Below are 25104 nucleotides of genomic sequence, written 5' to 3' on the forward strand. Positions count from 1 at the left end.
TCTACTATTTATTTACTATTTATTCACTGTTAGTCCTAGTGCAATAATACTGGTCACAACCTACCATAATCATAACTCCTCTGACATTGTCTTAGCTGCAATATATATATATAGCATTTTTATATATTTTCTATAATATTTTATACATATAGATTTATTATTATGTTTATATATTTCCTGACCTGTTTCTCTGTATTTTTTCTGTGCTGCTATAACATTGCAAATTTCCCCATTGTGGGATTATTAAAGGATTATCTTATCATTTTTCAAAATGATATTAGTTTAATTTACACAAAAATGTTCTATTTCTGTTTCTATGTATGAGGCAAATAATATTATATTTAATATGAAGTGTTTTAATATAGTTATTTTATGCTTTAATTGGGATCAATGAAAACATCACAGATTTTAGACCATATTTGTCTATTAAATATTTCTTTATTTGCATTTATATTACTTTTTTGGACTGTATAACTAAACTATTGTGAAAAAAATCTATTCAATGAAAAAGGCAAAATTCCTTATCTTTCTCATACAGTTTCTGACAAAAAAATTAAACATAAAAAGCTACAATTTCAAAGACTAGGTGCTTTTGGGTCAAGTGGAGACTAACAACTAGGACGTATTTCACTGACTCAGCAAACTGCACCGAATTATGTTGTTTAAGAAAACTGCTCATATGATTGTAATGATTCTACAACATCATTTTACAATACTGCACCCTGTTGAGTGCCATCCCTCGGGAAACCAAACAATTTGTAGTTAAATCACACACAGATAATAACCTGTATATAGCAGGCATTTTTATTTGTATAGCAAGCATATCATTTTTTATCTTGAATATATAGTTTGAATATACCAATATCTTTAATATATTTACAATCACTAGTTGCCCTTTCTAAAAAAATACACAATTGGGTCATGAGTGCCCAAGGATCATTGATACTCATGGAGGCCCCATCTCAACTTACAGGCCTGAGGAGAAATCTGCTGCTAATGTCCGTCTTGGTGTTCCAGATACTACAGGGCACCTTCAACTGTCTTGTGGAGTTTATGCCTCATCAGGTCAGAGCTGGTTTGATTGCAGGACCAGGTAATGAAGGTCTTCAGGGGCACCTCGATTTGATTTGTAGAGTAGATAGATCTCAGGACCAAGGGTTGTGTACCTGTGGTCTACATGTTATACTGCATATAAGCATATATTCAGTATAACAAAGATATAACCAGCCAATGACCAGAGCTCACTTCAGAGACTGTGCTACTGAGACTGAGACCTGCGCTGGGTATCGTTTGAAAGTTTTTGACACCATTACAAATACAATACTTTGAATTCGGTACCGATACCAAAACAACACCATTTTCTATTTTTTTGTAACCAAAAATGACAAAAAATAACAATTATTATTACACAACATATTTATTTAACGGCCAACATAAGTAATCTCATTCTCATACTGCCATTATGAAAGACTCCATCTTTCTGGATCTTGTTGGAACAGTGAGCATGTTTACATTTTTTTTTCTTGTGCTTAAACTACAAATATGTTTGCTATGCATAGTGCTTTATGCATTTCAGTTTTAAGAGTTATTTAAAAAAAATATCAGCCTTACATTGACAAAATTAAATTAAATTATATTAGTGTTGTCAATCAATTAAAAATGAATCATAATCATGATTTTTTTTTATGCTGCTAATTCCATGTATTTTTGAAAGGGATGCAGTAATAATAGTATATTGTGGTTTAGGTCAGACAACAATTGACTTTGTCTTGTACTATTAAATACAGTTTCAATATCTCATTGTGATCACCATTGGCTTATTCCTTATTCAGCACTGCATCACTGCATTTTTCCTACTGTAAAGTGCATTCATGTTGGACAATGTCTAGTAAGCGTGGAATAGAAGTGGTTATAAAACAATCCCCTTTACTACTGCTAGGTAAGAAGGGCAGACATAGATGGGCCCTCATTAAGACAGGGGATGAAAATTTCTTGATCTAAAGGGCACATTATCATATTTTATTGCAAAATTTGTATTTTTTTGCCACTCTAGAGGGCAATTATAGCAATATTTTTTAAACTGGGTGGGCATTTTTCTCTTATAACCCCTCTTGAGTCCACCAGTGCTGGTCCTGCAGTTCTACAGCTTTGCAGGGTTTAAGTCCAACACACCTGCCTCTGCAGACCTTCTTTAAAAGTGTATTAGAATCTCCAGTAGTGCTCAGTTTTAATAAATAATCATTCTTATTATATTCAGTATTCATGAGCAGACTGGGAGCAGACTGGAAAGAGCCCACATAGACGCCAACTCTGGTTCTGGGTTCAAATCCAACACACCAGCCTGGATTAGAAGTGGGCTCTCTCTGGGACATCTGTTATTTACTTTCAGTAAAAAAGTGTTCTTATCGTCCTCTGCTCATCACACTGCACTTGCATTTAAAATCCGAAAAACAAACAAACACAGTCACTCACTCAATCACTCCATTTCATCCTGCCAAATCCTCTCCTTGCTCAAGAGGATAGAACTGATTCAGCCGTTTATGCGTTTGTTTGGTTTCTCTTTGTGTGCCCACCCCAGAGATATCTATGGGCCAGTGTTTAGTGAATAGCACAATAGCCATGACCTCATCTCAACACAGATAAAGCTGTTTGGTTTCGCTGTTGTCTTCCACATTCAAATAAACAATGTAGAACTGCTTAAACACAATTTAGCTGTCTGAAAGATGCCCTGAAACTGCAAACGTTTCTTCACGGGTCAGGAATATGTGAGAAAATTGCTTTAGAGAAACACACAAACTCATAACTCTAATAAACATAATGTCCTTATTCTGTACTGGCCAGCTGATCTCATTTCCATGTCCCCTGTTGGTACAGAGAAAGCAATATTTTGGGCTAGGGCTTGATACATTCATTACTGTATGGCTCTTGAGTGAAAAGGTGTGGGGTGTGTGTTTCTGGTCTGCAGGCAAACAAAACCAATGAACCATTTACAGGGTAACGGGCTCCAAATAAGGCCTACTGATGTTCATGGAGCTCCCACGTATAGTGTTGCGTACTTTAGTCTTGGTGCCTGGTGAGATTCCAAAGGGCACCTCCAGAGGTCTTGTGGAGAACATTACCTTGGTAGGTCAGAGCCATCGTAAGGAATCGAGGGTGACATACACAATATTAGGTACCTGTAGATGGTTGTAATGTTATGGCTAATCAGTGTATAGTCTATATGAGCTAAGCTTTTAAGTTTCTTTGAGGAGAACTAAAATTACAGCTGGTTAGAAAGAGGAAGTGTAATAAGGGCACAATAACAGCAGAGGGCATGATGAATATAACACATATACCTACAGTATATATTTTAGGTTTTGACTGACAAAAGAGGCTTGATGACATAACCTGTTTATTTGACAAAGATATACATTAGGTTTTGAGTGAAAATAATATTTTCCTTAAAAAATAACAACATTGATTCTATGCTGGGTTAGGATATAGAGTACCATTTAAGTGTTTTTTCATTATTATATTTTTTTCTGTATTGTAGATCTATACCAAAGACATGCATGCAATGAAGAAAAACATGGAAATATTAAATTAATAAAAAGTGTTAAACAAACCAAAATATGTTCTATTTTAGATTTTTCAAAGTAGCACCTCTTACTCAGGTGACAGCGTTGCACATCTTGACATTTTCTCTGTCAGTTTATAAGGTAGTCATCTGGAATGGCTTTCAGTTAACAGCTGTGTTAAACTTGTCAAGAGTAAACAACTTGAATTTCTTGTTTTTTTAAGTATTTGAGAGCATCAGTTGTAAAGTTGTGAAGAGGTAGAGTTGGCATACAGTGAATGTATCATTTGAGTAATGTTCTAATCCATATTTTGGCAAGAACTATTCAACTAAAGTAAAGTAAAAACAAATACTTTAGGAAATGAAGATCAGTCAATCTGGAACATTTCAAGAATTTTAAAAGGATCAAGTGTAGTTGCAAAGACCATTACAGACGTTATGGTGAAACTGGCTCTCATCAGGTCTGCCCCAGAAAACGAAGAACAAGAGTTACCTCTGTTGTACAGGATAAGCTCATCAGAGTTACCAGCCTCAGAAACTACAAGAGTATTTTAGTTTGCTTAACACTTTTAAGTTTCTACATGATTCCTTATGTGTTCCATCTTTGTCTGGATGACTTCAGTATTCATTTACAATGTAGGAAAAAAATAAACATTGGACGAGAAGATGTGTCCAAACTTTTGACAGATATTGTACGTGCAATGTTGAAGCACAAAAAAGTGACTTGATCCAACTGTGATATATAATTATCCATATTAAAATGAATCCATTACAGTATAACACCCTTTTTGTGTCTGCAGCATAGTTATATCAATCTCATACAAACATTATGTAACAATACATTTTTCAAGATTTTTTTCTGAATTAATACAAATATAGAGGAATGTTAATCTTCGCTTTCAATGATTTTTTGTTTTGTTTACTTTTTGTACGTTTAATACGGTTTTCTTTGTTGTAGGGTGTTTTTTGCCCTCATATTGGGAAACAATAAAGTGTTTAATAACAGAGAAAATGTGATTTCTGTATAGTCGGAAGTTTTATAAGTATGATAAATAGTCAAAAGTAATTAAAGTTGTGTTTTTTTATTCTAAGAGCCAAAAGGCACAGAATTATGAGAATTCTGTCAAGTATTTTAAGAGTTCTTCTCATTGGTCTACAACAAAGCTCTTTGAAAATAGCTCTATGTTATTATAATATTCACTATTGCTAAGGTTCTAGTAAAAGAACCTGTGTTTTTTTCACACCCTTGCTATCTCTTTCATTTACAACTTTCATTTTCTCTTTCGTCACTAGTCTGTAGGCGTCTCCACTGATTCAATTGGACTTTACAGCCCTGTGGCTTTCACCCACACAGCTTCTAGTTCCTGCAGAGAAGCACTGCCAATAGAATAGGACTCTGTGGAGCAGATAAATAAATATGAAATATGAACTTATTGGCTAATACCAGGTGTGAGCTAGAGATAAGCCTATAAAGCCTCCATCACTGAGCTGTCAAGCTGTATTGAAAGATGGTGCTCCATCCAATTTTTGAGTATTGGGAAGATGGGTGGTGCTCATCCAACTTTCTGACCTCATTAAATCTCTTGAAACTAAATGCAATCAAGTCCCAACAGCAATGCTTTAAAGTCCAGCATAAAGCCAGTCTTCCCTGGACAGTAGAGACAGTTACTCCAACAAAAGCAAGATAAATTCTTTCTAAAAACCCTTTATATCAAAAAGAACAATGAATGAGCAGGTGTCCCAATGCTGTTTTATTTATAATGTAAATTTAAATGATCATATTTGCCAGTGTGAAGTTCATACATATGTATATACGCAGAGGAATTCTGGTACCAGTGTGGATGGGACATTGTTAGTGAAACTGGGTGATGAAGGTTGTTGTGAGGTCATGAAGAGAAAAACCCAATTTGTGCTTCAGGAGCTCAGTGTCAGCTAACAACGCTGTGTCATGAGCCCTTTAAAAATGTATGGTTTGGGAATGGTGCAGGACGTCTCTACAGCAACTACTGTAGATACCAAACCAAACACTATCTCACACCATACATTCTTACTTATAACCATGTTCACATTTTATTCAATTACACTGCATGTCAGCTGCTCATTTTAAATATTACATTTTATTTGCTATATACTCTAGTTTGGGTTAGAGACCACTTAAAAATGATGAATTTCTTTGATTTTACCAAATTGAAAACATCCAGAGTATAATCAAGATGAATGGATGATCACCGCCATCACACCAAGCTGAACTGCTTGTATTTTTGCACCAGGAGTAAAGGCATAAAGTTATGCAAAAGCAGTGTGTAAGACTGGTGGAGGAGAACATTGCAAGATGCATAAACACTGTGATAAAAAACAGGGTTATCTCATCAAATATTGATTTCTGAACTCCTAAAACCTTATGAATATGAACTTATTTTCTTTGCATTATTTGAGGTCTGAAAGCTCTTCATTGTTTTTTTTTTTACTTCAGCCCTTTCTCATTTCTGCAAATAAATGCTCTAAATGACAATATTTGTATTTGGAATTTGGGAGAAATGTTGACCGTATATTATAGAATAAAACCACAATGCTCATTTTACTCAAACATAAACCTATAAATAGCTAAATCAGAGAAACTGATTCAGAAAACTAAGTGGTCTCTTAATTTTTTCCAGAGCTGTATATATACAGTACCAGTCACGTATTGTGATCCACCCCTTCTCTATAGATTTTCTTTATTTTTTTACTTAGTAGATACTGAGCACTGAATACATAAATAAATATGAATGATACATATGAAATTATGTAGCAAACAAAAAAAATATCTATAGATTATTCAAAGTAGCCCCGGTGCTATAATGAAAGATTGACACTTTTGTCATTTTCTCAGTCCATCTTATTTCAAATCACCTCAGTTTGGTTTAGGTCATGTGATAGTCAAGGTTATTGTCTACTACATAATTGCATATAAGTTTCATCATTGTTTGACATTGAAAACAAACTCTTTTGAAAACCTTGCAGGTCACAATTTGCAAGACTGAAACTAGATTTCTTTTAAAAATTACTATTGCCCATGCTTCTGGTGAAAAATGTGAGAAGCTGTTAAACAATGAAGCAAAAAAAAGCAAACAAACAAACAAAAAAGACAAAACACAATGTGGACTATGTGAACATGACCTTGGATGAATGAACATGGACAGCTTCTTCCAACTTGTTGCTGCAGAGATTCACCTATTATTTATTCACAATGTCCTTATTACAACATGCATGGCTAAAAACTTGTGACATAACTAAACATGGTTGTTTTTATCGGACATCAAGACAAAAAAAAGACTGTTTGTCCTGACCACCATCTTAGATTTTGTCCAAAATAGGGTAAGTTATTGCTTAAATTTAATTTTATTGGTTTAGATGGTCTACAAGCATGATTAAACTGACCAAGCTTGATAATCAGTGTGACCATGCTGACCAGCCAGTCAAATTGAAGAGCTCATTGTTGTCTGGGTAACCGACTTTCCAAGCATCTTCAATTAAGACCATCAAGAAAGACCAGTTTAAACATGTTAAACCAGCTCCCAGCAATATCTGGTTTTGATTTGTTTTTGTTTTTTTAGTAGCGGAGAGTGAACAGTTATTAAAAGCAATGCACTACTAGTTCTACTGTGTATGACAATGCATGTGTCAAATAAACTTTGACTAAACTTGAGCTAGCTTACTTAGAACTGGACAGAAATGTATTTGTAATTTCATAACTATACTCAAATAACTCTACTCTTAATTATCTCTGGGAGACCACCACTCTAAACCAGAACACAAGTTCCCTCTTTAATTTCTTGGTATTGAGAAGCATAAGAACCCATGGAACAAAGTGAAAGCAAATAACTGCTTTTAAATTTGCTTTCTATGCTCTGCTCCAAAAAGCAAATATGCCCAGCAATCACTGTGGATTTAGAGCTGATGCTATGGCAGAACCACAATTGTAATTTTTTTTTAATTCTTGTACTGTAAATAAATGGGACACTATACGTATTCTATAGGTTTTATACAATAAATAATTTACTTTTATATTGATATTATAGCAATTGTTTGTTATATAGCACAGTATATTATTGTATATACAGCAATATTTTTTTTTTCTTTTCGAGTAGTTTTTGCTATAATATGGATTAGAACTTTACTCAAATAGGGAAAACACATTAACCCTTGTGTGGTGTTCGGGTCTGTGGGACCCGTTTTCATGTTTTCATCAAATGATACTAAAACAATATTTTTTCTAACTTAAACTCATTGGCATTGGCTCATTTTTTGTGAAAAACATATATCAAAACACATTTTCGATAAACACACACTGTACACCCCCCCCCCCCTCCCCCACACACACATTTATATTACATATAGTATGTTTGGCCAAGGGCTAATAAACATTGCTTCATTTGTAAATTTGAAACTAAACAAATTTTCTACTCATATCTTGAGTTTAATTCATTTTCTTTTACATTTTATTAAAAAACTAATAAAAAGGAGTAGCACTTTTTAAAAGAAATGTAACATAAGAAAGGTAAAGGGAAAATATTAACCATGTAAGCTGTTTATATTGCTTGCAATTTAGGTGAAGCAAGCATGTGTAAAGCATTTTAATGTAGAATTGCTTAATTTTGCTGAATTAAATACAAGTAACAAAGTAAACGAGTAACAAAAATATGAACAACACACAAGGGTTAAGAGGGCAAGAGATTCACATAATTAACTCTTGATGAGGTACAGCTGTTAACTAAATGCCATTCCAGGTGACTCTACCTCATAAAGCTGAGTAGATGTAAATGTCAAGATGTTCCAAGCTATCATCTAAGCAGAAGGTGCTACTTTAAAGAATCTAAAATATATACAACATATTATGGCTTGTTTAACACTTTTTTTCTTCACAGTTTGGATGATGTTAGATCATAGCAAGTACCAGCACATTGCAATAGGTCAATAGATATAATCTGTTATTTTGTTAGGCAACTTTAAGCTCTTGAATTGTTTTAAGAGTGACTGATATTAAATACAATATTTTTTCTTTACTTAATTGAGGAGTTCTTGCCATCATACAAATTTTAAAAAATACTCAAAGTGTGCTATTTACTGTATACCAACATTGTATACCTTATCACAATGCTCTCAAACACATTAAGAGGGCAGGAAATTCAAGTAATTAACTGACTGAAAAATGCCAATATGTGCCAAGCTGTCATCCAAGCAAGATTCGAGGATTCAAGGAGATTTTATTGTCATTCGCATCACATGTGGTACATGAGGTGGAACGAAATTGTGATCTCACGATCCAGTTTTACACCCAAAGAGCTGTCATTAATAGATATATAGATAAAAAAAGAATACAATAAAAGAAATAGAATATACAAAATAGATAGATAAATATCCCAAGAATAACAAAAATAAATAGAGAGTAGAAAGGTTCAGCAACATGAAGTCCAGAGTGCAAGTGTGCTATAGCAGCATGATAATGTGAATTAGAGCAGTGGAGATAAAGTGTCTCAGTGCAAGTAAAGTGACCATGTTGGTAAACAGTAAACAGTAATTTGTCCTTGGTGTCAGTGCAGTGTGTTGTTAAGTGGAGTTTAAGAGTCTTACAGCTTCCGGAATGAAGCTGTTTCTGAGTCTTGTTGTTTTGCACTTAATGCTCCGCAGCCTCCGGCCTGAGGGGAGTGGGACAAAAAGTGCGTGTGCTGGGTGGGTGGGATCCTTCCTGATGCAGGTGGCCCTTTTCCTGCACCTGGAGGTGTAAATGTCTGTGGTGCTGGGGAAGCTAACTCCAACAATCCTCTGTGCAGCCTTCACCACCCTCTGCAGTGTTGAGGAGTGCAAGATGTACCTATTGTAAAGAATCTACAATATATACAACATATCCTGGTTTGTTTAACACACTACCTCATAAAGCTGACTAAGAAAAAGCCAAGATGTGCAAAGCTGTCATCTAATGCAATCTACTGTAACTTCTTCAGAGTTTGGATGACTTTAGTTCATAGCAAGTACCAGCACAACTCTAAGTCAATAGATATCGTCTGTTTTTAAGTTATGTGAATTAATCAAATTAAATTAAAGCTCTTGAATTGTTTTAAGAGTGACTGACCCTAATTTCTTTAAAAAAAAAAAAACTTACTTAATTGAATAGTTCTTGCTAAAATGTGGATTAGAATATTACTCAAATAGGGATATTCATTGCAAACCAGCACATTAAGAGGACAAACAATTCAAGGAAATAACTCTTGACAGTTTTAGCACAGCTGTTAACTGAAAGCCATTTCAGGTGACTCTACTTCATAAAGCTGACTGAGAAAATCGAGCCAAGCTGGGCAAAGCTGTCATCTAAGCAAAAGGTGCTACTTTGAACAAATCTAAAATATAAAACATATTCTTGTTTGTTTAACATGTTTTTTTCTTCATAACTTTAGTTCATATCAAGTACTGAGCTGTCTCAATACATATCATCTTAATTGAGTAGTTCTTGCTATAATATGAATTAGAACATTACTCAAAGAGAGAGAGGATATTCTCTGTATACCAACACTGTACTGTAAACCTTAATACAACACAACTGATGCTCTCAAACACATTAGGAGGGCAAGAGATTCAAATAACTATACTCTTGAGGAGGCACAGCTGTTAACTGAAAGCCATTTCAGGAGACTCTACCTCATAAATCTAAGAAATGCAAAGCTGTCATCTAATGCAATCTAATGTAGTTTCTTCATTGTTTAGATGAGTTTAGTTCATAGGAAATGCCAGAACTTTGCAATAGGTCAAGATATCATCTGTTCTTAAAACATTTTTGTCGTTACTTAGTTGAGTAGTTCTTGCTATAATATGGATTAGAACATTACTCAAAGAGGGATTTTCTTCTTATACCAATACTATATACCACTTCACAACACAACTAATGCTCTCAAGCACATTAAGAAGGCAAGACAATCAAGTAATTAACTCTTGATAAGTTCAGCACAGCTGCTAATTGAAAGCTATTCCTTATAAAGCTGACTGATAAAATGTCAATATGTGCCAAGCTGTCATGTAAGCAAGATGTGCATATTTTGAAGAGTCTACATCATATATACAACTTTTTCTTGTTTGTTTAACATACTTAAACAAAACTGACTTCTGGTGTAGTAAAACATGATAAAAAGTACTTACCTTTAATGAACAGCACACCTCCGTTCTTCCACAGTGTTCTGAGATCCAGAAATTTTAACAGTTTGTCCAAACACCCTTCAGATTGGGTGACACAGGTCATAATTTGCCCAGATAAATCACTTTTTTTTACGTTATCTAGCTCAACATAGCTCCACACCTCCTTGCTAGAATCCTGAGAGCCCTGACATTTAAAACAAGGCACTAATAACTTTAAAAAGTGCACAGGAAGCTTATTTAAAACCTCTGTTTACATCCCAAAATGCTAGCTTCAGCTCTGTGTACCGCCTTATTTGTATTGATAATGTCATAGTCATATATATACATAGATTCCGCATAGCATAGCAGGCTATGCGGAGTCCATGTACATATATGTCTATGACATTATCAATACAAATATGGCGGCGCACTGAGCTAAAGCTAACGGATAACAGATAACCAGTCTGAAGGGACCTCTGAACTATGTGGGAGAACCGAGGTGTGCTGTTCATCGAAGGTAAGAACTTTTTATCATAGTTTACTACACCAAAAGTCCTTTTTACACCAGAGTTCTCCTTTAAGAGGATAAAACTTTCAAGTAATGTTAATTAAGTCTTGATAAGTTAAGCACAGCTGTTGCTTGAAAGCCATTAAGGTACCTCATAAAGCTGACTGAAAAAACCAAGCCAAGATGTGCAAAGCTGTCTTTTAATGTAATTTCTTCACAGTTTGGATGACTTTAGTTCATAGATATTATCTGTTCTTGTGTTTTTGTGTCAGTTAACTTGTCAAGAACGTTCTTGTCAGGAACACAAGTCTGTTTTTTTGCGTTTAAGGTGTGGAGAAGAGCCCAAACATCTAACATCTAACCTCTAACCTCTAAAGTGGAAGAAAGTGGAAGAAGAAAACACCTCAGCACAATTGCTGTGGACGTCAAGCCAATGACAGTCTTTACGCCGTGGGGGCGTCTATTAGCGGGAGGACTTCCTCCACGGTGAGGCTGATGAGCAGGAGCTGCTGGGGTGGAGAGAAGAGCGGCTCTCCGGTAGATAAACAGCACCGCCCCGTCCGTCCTCCCCTGTCCGCCCGCCGCCTGCGTGCGTGTTTGTTTTTTAACCAGAGGCTCAATCCATCGCAGCCGCGCTCGATTGACGCTGCCTGCTTGATCTGCTACTGCGGCTGGCTCTCAGTAACGAGGCCAGTTGGCTGGTTAATACCCGTCCACCGGGGCTTTCCTCCGGTACACCGAGCGAGCCAGCGAGGAGAACCGCGAACAGACCCAGCGCCCAGCCCCAAGGATGGCTTCGGGGGAGCTTTACGAGGTACTGTCACACAGCCCCACTTCTTACCATTGACGAACGGAGGAATTAGGAAGTGAGGACGGGAGGTCCGCCTCCTCCTCGCGTGGAAAAGCCGACGTCCTAAAGCCCTTTAACAGGCGAAACTCAGCCAGACACCGCGCCACGAGCTCTGGAGCTCCGCAGCTCTGAAGCGTTCAGGTTCTCTCTCGGTTCCTACGCTTGGTTCTGTCTCTTCGTAGCTAATTTCGTACTTTTAAGGGCGCAGAAAGCAGAACCGGCGAGAGGAGAAGACGTGAGAGACTCTGAACTACACGTTCAGCAGCCAGAAAAGTGTTAATAAAAGTAACCGAGTCTGGTGGATAAAGTGTAAAGAAGTCTAGACTCTAAAGATAGAATATTGTCTGTCTGCTGGTGTGGACATTGGGCTTTTCTTGGTTTCTTGGTGTTCAGGTGTGTTCTGCTGGATAAGACTGGTACCATTAATTAATTTGAGGGTTTTATAAATGTTCTTGTCTTTAAAGTCTTGATAAAAGTAACTAGAACACATCTGTTGGATAAGGGAGGTTTTAAGTCTAAAGAGAAAACATTGGCTATATTTTTGTTGAATTGTGGGCTTTTCTTGGTTTCTAGGTTTGAGGGTGGGTTGGTGTTTAGGTGTGTTCTGCTACGATTAGACTGTCACCATAAATTTATTTGAGATTTTTATATTTTTTCTTGTCTCAAAAATCAAGTTTTTCTTGTGTCTTGTGGATAAAGTAGGATTTAAAGTCTAGATTCCAGAGAGAATATTGTCTATCTGCTGGTGTGGATCTTGGGTTCTAGGTTTCTAGGTGTTGAGGTCTGTTCTGCTGGAGTAGACAGTCACCATGGATTAATTTTTAGGTTTTTATGATTGTAGTAAAAATCTTGATAAAAGTGTCTAGCACAAGTGAGGTGGATAAAGTGGGTTTTTAAATCTAGACTCCAGATAAAACATTGGCTATATATTTATTGGACTATGGGCTCTTCTTGGTTTCTTGGTTTGAGACTGAGTTGGTGTTCAAGTGTGTTCTGCTGGATTAGACCTTCACATTAATTAATTTGAGGTTCTTATCATTTTTCTAGAGTCTTGAGAATAGTAACTAGTACAAGTCTGGTGGATAAAAGTGGGCTTGGATGTCTAGACTCTGCTTGTGTGGACCTTGGGGTTTTCTTGGTTTCTAGGTTTCTAGGTTCTTGTAGTTGAGGTTTGAGACTGGGTTGGTGAATTTGGTGTTCAGGTGAATTTTGCTAGATTAGACTGTCACCATGAATTAGATTTTTTTTTATAATTGTTCTTGGCTTAAACGTCTTGATAAAAGTAATTAGTACAAGTCTGTTGGATAAAGAGGGCTTTAAAGTCCAGAATCAAGAGAGAATATTGTCTTTCTGCTGTTGTGGAACTTGGGGTTTTTCTTGGTTTCTAGGTGTTCAGGTGTTTTCTGCTGGATAAGACTGACACCATTAATTAATTTGAGGTTCTTATAATTTTTTGTCTTAACAGTCTTGATAAAAGTAACAAGTACAGGTCTATATATTGGTTGGACTATGGGCTCTCCTTGGTTTCTAGGTTTGTGACTGGGTTGGTGTTCATGTGTGTGCTGCTGGATTTGGCGGTCACTGTGAATTAATTTAGGTTTTAACATTTTATGTGTCTCTCAATTCTTTCTTTTGCAGAGAGAGAATATTGGCTGTCTGCTAGTGTGGACGTTGGGCTTTCTCTTGGTTTTAAGACTGGGTCGGTGTTCAGGTGTCTGCTGATTAAATAGGCCTTTACCATGAATTTGTAAAGAGGAAAAAAAAATAATGTCACTGTAGTATCTGTGGGTGTTTTGATTGAGTGGAATCATAAAGCTTCAGCAGAAGCTTTAGTTTAGTTTGTACTTTAGGTATGATGACTGAAAAATAGAGAAGAAAGTACTTTCTGCTGCTAAACGGACAAACCTGTGATCCAAAAAAAAGTAATACATTTTACATTAAGCCTCTAGTTTGACACCCATTATAAGGAAAATGCTTAATGTGGCTTAATGTGGCTTAATGTAATAGAATGGAATTAACCGTTTAGAGTATTTTCTGTTTAATGAATGGTTAATGGTTATTTACCTGTGGGGTATTTAGTGTTTAATTAATAGCTAATGATTATTTCAATTTAAAACATAAATGAAATATTGTAAACAGTAAATACATGTCTGCTTAATATTAAAATAAAAAATACAGTAATACCTAAAATACATTAGCAGCAAAAGAGAGTAGTTATGAGCAGTAATGCAATACAGGATTCATGGTGTTCATGGGTTGTTTTTGGTTCTATTACCTTAAGCCGTCAAACGTAATTTTTTTGTTGGCTTTTTTTGTTGGGTTTCCTTAGGTTTAACATCAATTTGTATTACTTTACTTTTGGATATCATGTTAATTCCTTCAACAGTACATGGCTCTTATAAAGAGTGTTAAGTGGAAGAAGTTTGGTGTCTCTAGCCTGTTGTTTTAGTACTTTAAGCCATCAAACACCAAGCTTTTTCTTTATAATTTCAGTGGGAAGGAAAAGTCACTTAACATAAAATGTACTACTTTGCTTTTGGATCACAGATGAATCCTTTCAGCAGTAGAAGTTTCTAATAAAGAGTGATAATTGGGAAAAGTTTGATGTTTTTAGCTCGATGTTTCATGACTTTTAGACATATCAAGCTTTTTCCTAATGTGTTTCAATAGGAAGAACAAAAGCTTAATAATACTGCATTGTAAGGTTGGTGGTGTTTGGCATGTTGGCTGACTAGTACCTCTGACGTGCAGTGCTGACATCATGGCGACCATGTTTCAGTTTCTTTTCTGATCCTAACATTGTTATGAATCTGAGCTATTTAACATGCCTGTAATCAGACAGTTAATATTACTTTTCAGAATGTTATTTATAGATAAAAAAGTATTATAATTTATCTAAAACATACTATTCATATAAAAATATAATAATAATGATATAAAATAAATGTTGATCAAATAAATATTATTAATATGTGAAATACTGTCAGAGCAAACAACTGGTCTAAATAAATACTAACTAATAACCAACACCGTATGGGACCTTGGCATAAAAGAAGGTGCATTATTTGGCATTGTTTAAAAAAATAAAATTCATATAAAGCCAAATGCTGCATTGCTAGAGGCTTTTGAACAGCATGCAAACAAAACTGAAATCCATTATATCAATGTAATGAAGTATGATATCATAAATCAACTTTCCACAACCAGGAGAAAGTGCAAACTGCAGCTGTGAAAATGCTGAGAGAGAAAATGAGCTGTAGAGTAAACTGGAGCAGAGAGATGAAAGGTCTTATATGAAAAAGTAATAAACCTATAAACCGTTATGATGCAGATTTTTATTTCAGAGGTCCAGAATACCAAGAAGGCCGTTTCTGAATGAATAACTGGAGCTAGATTATGGAAATGACCAGTATGTACTTTAACCTCTATGCACATTTTTTATTCTGAATTATTAAACCATTTTTGTAGTTTATGTGTTACAGTATCTTCTCATTTCTTTTAGGATTAATAAAATACTAATACACACATTACACAGAAAAGATTGTAAACATTCATGAACAGCATCTGCATGTAGACTATAAAAGCAATTGGTGCTTTAAAGTAATCTTTTTACATTTACGTCATTTGAATGTATTTTATGTTCTTCTGCAAATTATTGTTTAACAAAATACTCTAAATCTAAACCTGATAAATGGTCAATAGAAATGCTTTATAATGACTTGGAACTTTTTACATTGATTCTTTTACACTTTTTGAAAGTGTCATTTCATACAATTGTTTTTATATTTTTTTTTACAAAATACTAAATATAAATATAAAAATATAAAAGAATCAATAGAATTATCCAAAATTACTTGGAAGTTAATTTTTTACATTGAGGAAAATTATGTTTTTTTTTTTCCCCCTCTTATTCTCTTTTTTGGTATTTTTACAAAAAAATGTTTTTTAACAGAAATCTAAACATGATAAAATGATTAATCAGCCAATAGAAATGCTCCAAAATGACTTAGAATTGAAATAGTTTTATGTTCACGTCGTTTTAAATAATTTTCTCTTGTAAATCTTCTTACAAAATACTGCTTTTTAACAGAAATAAATAATAAATGATTAATGAATAAAGAACAAATGATTAATGAATATTAGAAATAGAAATGCTCCAAAAGTACTTTTATTTTTATTTTACATTGACCTTCACAAAGTTATTTTTTTTCTTTTCATATAAAGTTATTAAATCATAAATTATTTTAATAGTTAAATCATTTTACACCGACATGTTTTTTCACCTCAAAGTTTTTCTTCTTTTTCTGTAAATAGTTTTTTTCTTACAAATAGTATTCTAAAATACTATTTTTAAAGAAATACAAACTAAAATAAATTATAAATGTGTCAATATAATTGTTCCAACATACTTTAATGTTTATTTTACATTGACTTAATTAATTTTTTTTCTTTGCATATAAAGTTATTATTTTGTAGGCTCATAAAGCTGCTTTTTAAAAGAAATTAAACATGCATGTACATTTAAATAGGTATTAATTACGCCCCATACATAGAAAATGAATCTCAGACCTGCTTGTATAGATGACTGGTAGCATATACCTCTGGATCACTGCTTAATTCCCTTTGATTCGTGTGGAATTTAGATATGATAGCCTTGTCTGTTACAGTGATAAACCTCAGTGAAATGTAAGCACTCTGCTGTCTAAGCTTCACATGGCTCAGCGCCCACTCAACACAGAGGCTTAGAGCGGCTCACCTTTAAAAAAAAAAAAAAAAACGAAAGAAAGAAATAAATGATTTTAGGATGAGCAGAGCTTTGCAGTGTTGTGACAGTAAGATATGGAGCCTTATTACCACAGTATATTTACCACAGTATACAGTGTGTCTTCTTAACTCATTAATAATCCACAGTCAGGTCATTTAAGTCTTCTTCTGTAAATACCTTTTACACAAGCAGTGTTATTTATTTTATAAATCATTTAAAGACTAATTACTTATCACCCCAAAACAGCCATCAAACCTGTTACAGCCCACTGAGGCCTGTTCTCCACAAGGATCCTGAAGGTGTCCTGTATGTGTCTGTATCTTGCATCTAGATCTGGATGAGGTTAGAAATAGGGCTGGTAGGAAAAATATATCTTTTTAAATATGAGTGCGTCTACTAACATGTTCTTACATGACAACAAAAATAACAAAAAAATCATTATGTACAGTACCAGTTAAAATTTGGACACTTTTGACTATGAACACACAGGATCATTTCATGTATTTTTTTAATACTGTAAATTAATACTGAAGTCATCCTGACTATGCAGACTATGAAGGAACTATGAAGGAACATCAGGGGTGGTCCTGATGAGAGCCAGTTTCATCAAACATTTTCGATGATCATTGTGACTTAACTTTAAATTCAAGTAGTTGTATTTTTTTGTTGTAAGTAAAATGCAACTACTTGACTTGACTTGACTTGACTTGAAAGAGCAGTCACAAACATTTGGATGAAACTGGCATTCATTAGGACCACCCCTGATGTCCTGATGTTCCTTCATAGTTCCTTCATAGTAGGGGTGGGCGATATTTCAGGGTATTTTTGCGATAACGATATACTTGGCAAAATAGGAACACCGAAAAATAATTAATTAATTTCAGGAATATAGTATAATAGTATAATCATAATTATACATCACAATTATACAATAAATACACTTAAAGCTTCACAGTAAATAATAGACTACTTTTAAGACAAACCATCCCTATTATCACGATATGGATTTTTAATATCATGATATTTCTGTGTCACAATATATTGTATACGATATAATATTTTTACTTTAATGTAAAAATGGTACTTTCAAATTTCTTTATATTTTTCTGACCAACTTTATTACCCAGTAATCTAGAGCCAAATGAGTGTAAAGTCTAAACAAAAGCTGTGTTCCAAAGTGTAGACTACCTCCAAGGTGAGCTGCATTTCTCAGCCAATAAGTCATTAAAGAAAAGACTGCTCCAAAGTGAAGGACAAGACTGTGGATGCTCTAGAATGTTAACATATGTCTAAAGACCTTAAATTCTTCATGACTGTGTATGAGCATCCCTGGTCTAGACTAACAGATCAATTTCAAGAACTGACTGTTTGCTTGCTTTCTAATATGTACACAGATCCATTCCTTAAGTCTCTGCCACTTTAACTTGATAATTAAACTTATGTTTTTCACCTGTTATTGGTTTTAATGTTCTGGCTGATTCGTGTAGATTATTATTGTTTGTACAGCTGTGTAGCCTGGTGAGTCCTGTTTCAGGCCTCATTTGTTTTTTTTGGCAGCCTTAACATGTTGGTCAGCAAGAAAAGCTAAGGGAGGCTCTAAATCAAAAAGATCCATAATGTTTTTTCCAGTTCATTGAGAAAGACAAGAATATGTGCACTTCTTTACAGTGAGATGTGGACCTGTCAGCATAACTATTTTTATTTGATGCTAAACATGCCTAAAATTAATTTTATTGCCCAAAACAATATTATTGTCATTTTATAATGATAATTTTACTCTATGCAGTTGATATAATGATAACATATTTTTTTTAAAGATTAGTGAATGTCTGATTATCAAGAATAGTCATTTGAAATTTGAATAAAAACTAAAGAGTGGTGTCAATCACTTTAAAAGTCTTAATCCACTTTTAGTGGCGGGCAGCCTACGCTCATCCCGCAGCGTTGATAAAAAAAAAATTTCGGCCGCGGGGCCGTTTGACGCTGATCGACACTGAGAGTGTGACGTTAGGTGAAGTTTAAGCATTAGCTTTACCTAGCACTCAGTGCTATATCTATATAACTAGGGCTGTATCTCTGAAAACATTTTGTCCTTTGAGTTTTAAAGCTGTAAAATTGACTGTGGGGGAAGGCAGGTAGACGTCCCTGCTGCAGTGCTGTTAGCCAATCAGAGGCGATATGTTTGCATGTATAAATATTAATGAGCAAGAGCCGTAATCCTGTCTTTCTTCAGACACCACTAATTAAGTAAACTAAGGCAGGGATATACAGAAACACTGAAGCACTTTTTTTCACAATAAATGTCTCCCATGGCATCTATTAATACTAGAGACCAAAACTAGACATTTTAAAATGGATGGAAAAAAACTATGAAATGAGACCTTTAAGAATAGATTAATCAGATTAACCACAAAAATAGTCCTAAACATACTGACTAACTCCACATTAAATTACAGAAGATGCATTTAGTCCGATTTTATTAGATAAAGTGTATATCAATTAGAATATTAATCACTGTATTTAAACAACTAGTATTTAAATTACGCAGATTTATTCATTTTTATACAATATTTTTGTATTCACCATATTGCCCAACTCTAGTCCCACTTTAGTTATAGCTTGGATCTTCTACATTTACCAAAGTCTTACTTTTATAGAAATTATTATGGGTTTTAAAAATGAAATATGAAAAAATACCCTACTGCAGTTATGCTGAGATCAGCAAGTGTTTGGGCAATAAACCAAATTGACCTCTGTACCCAAAGCCAAAGCATGATTCAGTATAATAATAATAATAATAATAAATATAGCCGCAAGCGGCAATCATCGGGTTCAAGCACCAACTTGCACAATGGTGCCTACTGGAGCATTGAATGGTGATGTGTAAGAAGGTCTAATATGATTGGAGATGCCCTGTCACATTTAGAAATTATCAAGTTTTTCACCTGTTATTAATGTTGAGCAGAGGCCTTTCAACCTGATCAGTGCTTAAATTCACATGTAAATCTAGTGAACTTTGTAGGATATTCATTAAGTGAGTTAGAACTAGTCAAAAGGTGTCTACATGTTATTGGTATTGATCAGGTGGCTTCAACCAGAATGTTCACAAAGTGGTATTCAGATTGACCTTTGAACCTTTGCAGAACAAGCTGAAATGTTTGACCAAACAAGTTTAAATTAACACAAAGGAGTGAATGTTCTGATATGACATGTAATTACGAAGTTATTATAAATCTAGTTCTGAATTAAATGGCGCTTCATCAAGCACCAACTAGCACAATGGTGCCTACTAGAGCATAGGATGGTGATGTGTAAGAAGGTCTAACACAATTGGAGACATTCTGTCACATTTAAAATGATCAAAAGTCTTTCACCTGTTATTAATGTTGAGCAGAGGCACAAAGGAGTGAATGTTCTGATATGACATGTAATGTCAAGTTATTCTTAATCTAGTTCTGTATTAAATGGCGCTTCATCAGAGTGATATTGTACAGAGGTCTTTAACATTGTGAGATTACAGCAAATACTGCAGAGTTACAGCAATTTAGGTTAGAAATTCCAAGGACGCACAGATTGCTTGATGCCTGGAGAGTATTGTATGTGAAATTTTCACAAATGTTTTTAATGAACATTTACCTAGAGACTCTACAGTGTGCAGCAAGACTGAAATGGAGGTGATAGGCCAAATATCCAGAGAGTAGTTTCAATATAGCTATTTTCAAACAATTAGCAATTATGAATGAACAAAGCACTTTTTAAACATAGTTGTATTGAGAAATTTGTCAGAGCCACTGTACTAAATATGGCAAAAACAATTAGATGTCAAAATAGTACAGCATGATTGACATATACTCGTTTTTTTGGAACAGCGCCCCCCAGTGGGCGGATTGTTTCAGCACTTTGCAGGTCACTACAGTGTCTCCACCTGAACATAACTGCCAAATATCATCCAGATTGGGCAACATTCAGCCTGCCAAAATGTCTGCTGAATGCTGATTGGCTGATGGTGTTCAGCCATGTTGATTGATTAAGTTGCCCTTTGAACATCCTTTAGAGGCTGTGTGATAGATTCTGCATGCAAAGTTTCAACTTGCTAGGTTGCACGGTTGCTGAGAAACAGTGCTCCAAATTTACCTCTTGAAGTGAATGGGGCATATATCCGGAAGGACTAATTTGCATATGGCGGCCATATTGTTTACATATTTCAACTTTTTCTTACTGAATATTGAAGCGCATGCTCTCACGAGTGTTTTGATACCAAACATGCCAGGATTGGTCAAAATTCCTAGGACTAGTTTGCAAAAGTAGGTTTTGCATATTATGCAAATTAGCACAAAATCTATATAGACGGAAGTGCATGGTCCAAATTGGAAAGTTGTTGGTATTGACCCAAGGAATCCATCAAAAAAAGAATTTTGAATGTAGGTCTTATGGTTTTTGAGTTATTGAGAAAATTGTGAAAAATGAATTTCCTTGTTTATAGCGCCACCACTTGACCACTCGGTGCCATTTTTGTTGTCCACCGAGATGCACTGATCCTACATCTACCTACCAAGTTTCATTTCTCTATGACTTACGGTTTAGGCTGCACAACTGTTTTTACAGGAGAAAAAGAATAATAATAATAATAATAATAAGAAGAAGAAAAATCTTAGCAAAAACAATAGGGTTCTACGCACCTTCGGTGCTTGAACCCTAATAATAGAATATGATCAGGAGTGCAGGTCAGTGTGTGCCCTTTATCTGGAAGTGAGAACATTATCATTATTGCTGAATAAAGTCACATATTACAGAAATATAGTTATGCTCCCTGGTGGCTGTGTGTGATTAATGACTGTGAGCTAGATACAGTGCTCTGCATATGAAGGGCTTTATAAGTACTGTATTATAATTATACACACTGCTTAATACAGTGAGTTACAGCTCCTACATACATGAATTCTAATGAAAATTTTGTATATTTTATTTTACAAGCTAGTCATATGTCCATTCCAGTGAATTTTGTTATGTAACTACAACTACTATGTAATAAAAGCACAATACAGTTTTGAATCATCCCATTTAAAAAATAATATAATAAAAAATAGAATTTGGAATTGGAATTTCCATGTTCTAGTCTGCAGCAGAAGTTCCCAAATGTTTTCTTGCCAGAATTTAGATGTAGTGTTTGTCTTTTGAGCCAAAGTTAAAGTAAAATTAGAACTGTATTTAAATTAAAATAATTGCTCCTGGTAAAATAGGTTTTAAATACTTTTTTTTATTTATTTAATGAAAATAACTTGAGGAATAAACCCATAAATATTAAAAGAGTTAAGAGAGTAAATGAAATTGAATCATGAAGTAGTATGATGCAAATTCTCCACCAGATGCTGTGACCATTTTTTTTACTTTTTGTATTCAAATAACAAAATTATAAAGATGACTGGTGTTTACAATGAAGGTGGTACGAAATGTTCTTTCAGTGATCTCATAAAATATTTGCTTTGGGTTCCTTAAAAAGCCATGTCAGTAAAAGAGATATTTGAGCATAAATAACCTTTTAAAATATCAAATTACTTTAGTTTGATGTGATTTATTCTTTACCAGTGTATTCCTTCTATTGTTTCGCGGTCAAATATAACCAATTTAGTTGCATCTTTTTCTCTGACTCTAAGCGCAGAACATTAAACTTAATTTACATTAACTTAATTTCTTTTCTTTTACCAAATTGATAACCTTAAATATAATCAAGAAGAAGATGGATGATCACAAGCCATCAAATCAAGCTAAACTGCTTTGAGTTTTTGCACCAGGAGTGGCATAAAGGTATCCAAAAGCAGTGTGTAAGACTGGTGGAGGAGAACATGCCAAGATGCATAAAACTGTGCCTATAAACCAGCGATATTCCACCAAATAATGATTTCTGAACTCTTAAAACTTTATGAATATAAACGTGTTTTCTTTGCATTATTTGAGGTCTGAAAGCTCTTTTTTATTATTTCAGCCATTTCTCATTTTCTGCAAATAAATGCTCTAAATGACAATATTGTTATTTATACTCAAACATATAAATACAAAATCAAAGAAACTGATTTAGAAACTGAAGTGGTCTCTTTTTTCCAGAGCTGTATCTATCACAAATTTAGGTGATAAGGTGCATATTGTTGAATTTAATCTATAATCTGCTATAAGGGCCCAGGAATTTTTGATCAGGAACATGATACAACTTACCCTTACTTCAACAGTAGGGTTAACTTGTATCATGTTTCACAGAGTAGTTATTCAGGGAACCATAATAGGTTATTCTATGGCACCTATACATCCTTTCTAATACAGTACTACAAACTGCACCTATTTTAAATTTTGTCTCAGAAACTGTGTCTTCCAAATGTGAATGTGATTGAAATGCCATTCCCTAATTAAACTGTAATTAAAGATTTAAATACCGTTTCCTGTGTAACAGAACATGAGTGATTCACTCATTCCCTCACGCTGTGACTCAGTTGTGTGTGTAGAAATGAATTTTAAATAAAAAGGCTGGAGTTTTGGATAACAGAGTGCAGAATGCTCTCGCATACAAAGAGGAAAGCTGAATTCTGGTGATCGATTTCCTGGCTGGAGATAAATGGATAAGAGGTCCCTGGACTAATTCTGCGCTTTCTTCATTAGCCTGTGCTTAGAGGGCAGATGTTTAAAACATGATGCATTTTAATAATTAGATTTTCTGCTTTTTGAATAATCAAGCTTTTATTTAGGCAGGAGATTAAAAATCTGTTCTGCAGGAGCATCTTGGACAGTTAATCCTCGGTTATGTTGTAGGTTAAAGAATTCAGCAGGATGTGGATCTGTCTGTAGAAGGTTGGCTTGACAACAGTGAGCCAGGGATAACTGGCTGTGAATGTTCACCACTTATTGATGGACACGCCATTATAGTCTACATTTCAGAAAAGGTTGGAGGTTCGATAGAAAACTGTCATGCAGACATTCTGCTCAATCTCCAAATAATTCTAATCCATTTAGTTAGATTTGATTGTAAGACGTTTGACCTGTACCTTCAGATTTTAATATTTGGTTCAAACCTAAATAGCAGATGTAAGCAGTTCCACAAACCAAGGTTCAAAACAAAAGACAAACATTTTGTCCAGTCTCAGTCTGGATCAGCTGAACCATTGTCCATTTTTCAATATAAAATTTGTTGCACTTTTTCTTCTTAAGACGCAAGTTTCTGTAGTGGGTATTAGGGGTGGGCGATATGGACCTAAAATAATATCACAATATTTCATGGTATTCTCGCGATAACGATACTCTTGGCGATATGAAAAACCACTGAAAAATGGAAATTACATTTTATTATTGCCTATGATATGATATGGCACTGAGATATTAAAAATTACAAGAAGTTTATCAGATTTGAAACAGTCAATTATCCAGAATGTTATGATACTAATAATGCACTCCAAATATCTCCATATATCCAGAATTAGAGTAAAATAAATGATACTGGACAGATATAATCTGTCTCTAATAGATATATAATGAGAAATGAGAACAGTGTTAATTTTCCCTTTGCAAAAAAAAGGAAAAAAGTAGTAGCCTGATGTGATAATTACGGGTGAGTGATATGGCACAATATTTTAAGGTATAATAATGCTCACGATATTCAAAAATGTTGGCGATATTATCACGTACGATACGATATAGCACACCCCTAGTGGGTATTTAACCTCCTGGGGCCCAATATTTTTGCTTGGTGTGTGTTTTTAATTTGAGATTAGTAGGATATTTTAGTGATGTGAATTAATTTGCTAGTATAAACTTGCATGTTTGAGGGGAAATAAAGCCAGCATGGGGTGCTGGAATAAAGAATGCATGATACATAGAATAGAGGAATTTTTTTCCTCACCTTGGTTGTAAGGATTTCTGAATTAGAACTGAATTTGCTGAGTATAAAAAGGCTATGGTTTGGATCAGCTGATGAGTTTGTTTATTTTTAGTGTTTCTCCCTCAGTTTGGTTTGGTTTCACACAGGCATAAACCTAATTGCAAAAAAATACACATCAATAAACCATGTGAGTAATTGTCTCCTTTGATTGGTCTTCTCTTGCGGCAGCAAGAAAGTAAATATAGTCAGAAGATTCTGTAATCCAGCGCATATATAGGTGCAGAGTGAAGCTGCTTTAACACAGAATTCAGAAAATTTGCTGCTGTGATTTCAAACACAGTGTTTTCAACGGGACATGCAGCGCAAATTCGAGTGGATGTGAGCAGTGAACGCAACACATACCACCCTCAGTATAAAC

The 25104-nt window shown here is 34.6% G+C and overlaps 1 protein-coding gene across 1 annotated transcript in view; it reads left to right on the forward strand.

Moving 5' to 3' along the window:
• Window positions 1-11576: 11576 nt before the first annotated feature.
• LOC103036561 (chromodomain Y like 2) overlaps window positions 11577-25104 on the forward strand; it is a 63240-nt gene continuing 49712 nt past the window's right edge. The window contains exon 1 of the mRNA XM_007244014.4: window positions 11577-12024. Coding sequence (XP_007244076.2) covers window positions 12001-12024 — 24 coding nt within the window. The 5' untranslated portion in view covers window positions 11577-12000. The remainder of the gene's footprint in view (window positions 12025-25104) is intronic.

This window comes from Astyanax mexicanus, chromosome 9 (genome assembly GCF_023375975.1).
Source record: "Astyanax mexicanus isolate ESR-SI-001 chromosome 9, AstMex3_surface, whole genome shotgun sequence".
In the NCBI taxonomy this organism is placed as follows: Eukaryota; Metazoa; Chordata; class Actinopteri; order Characiformes; family Acestrorhamphidae; genus Astyanax; species Astyanax mexicanus.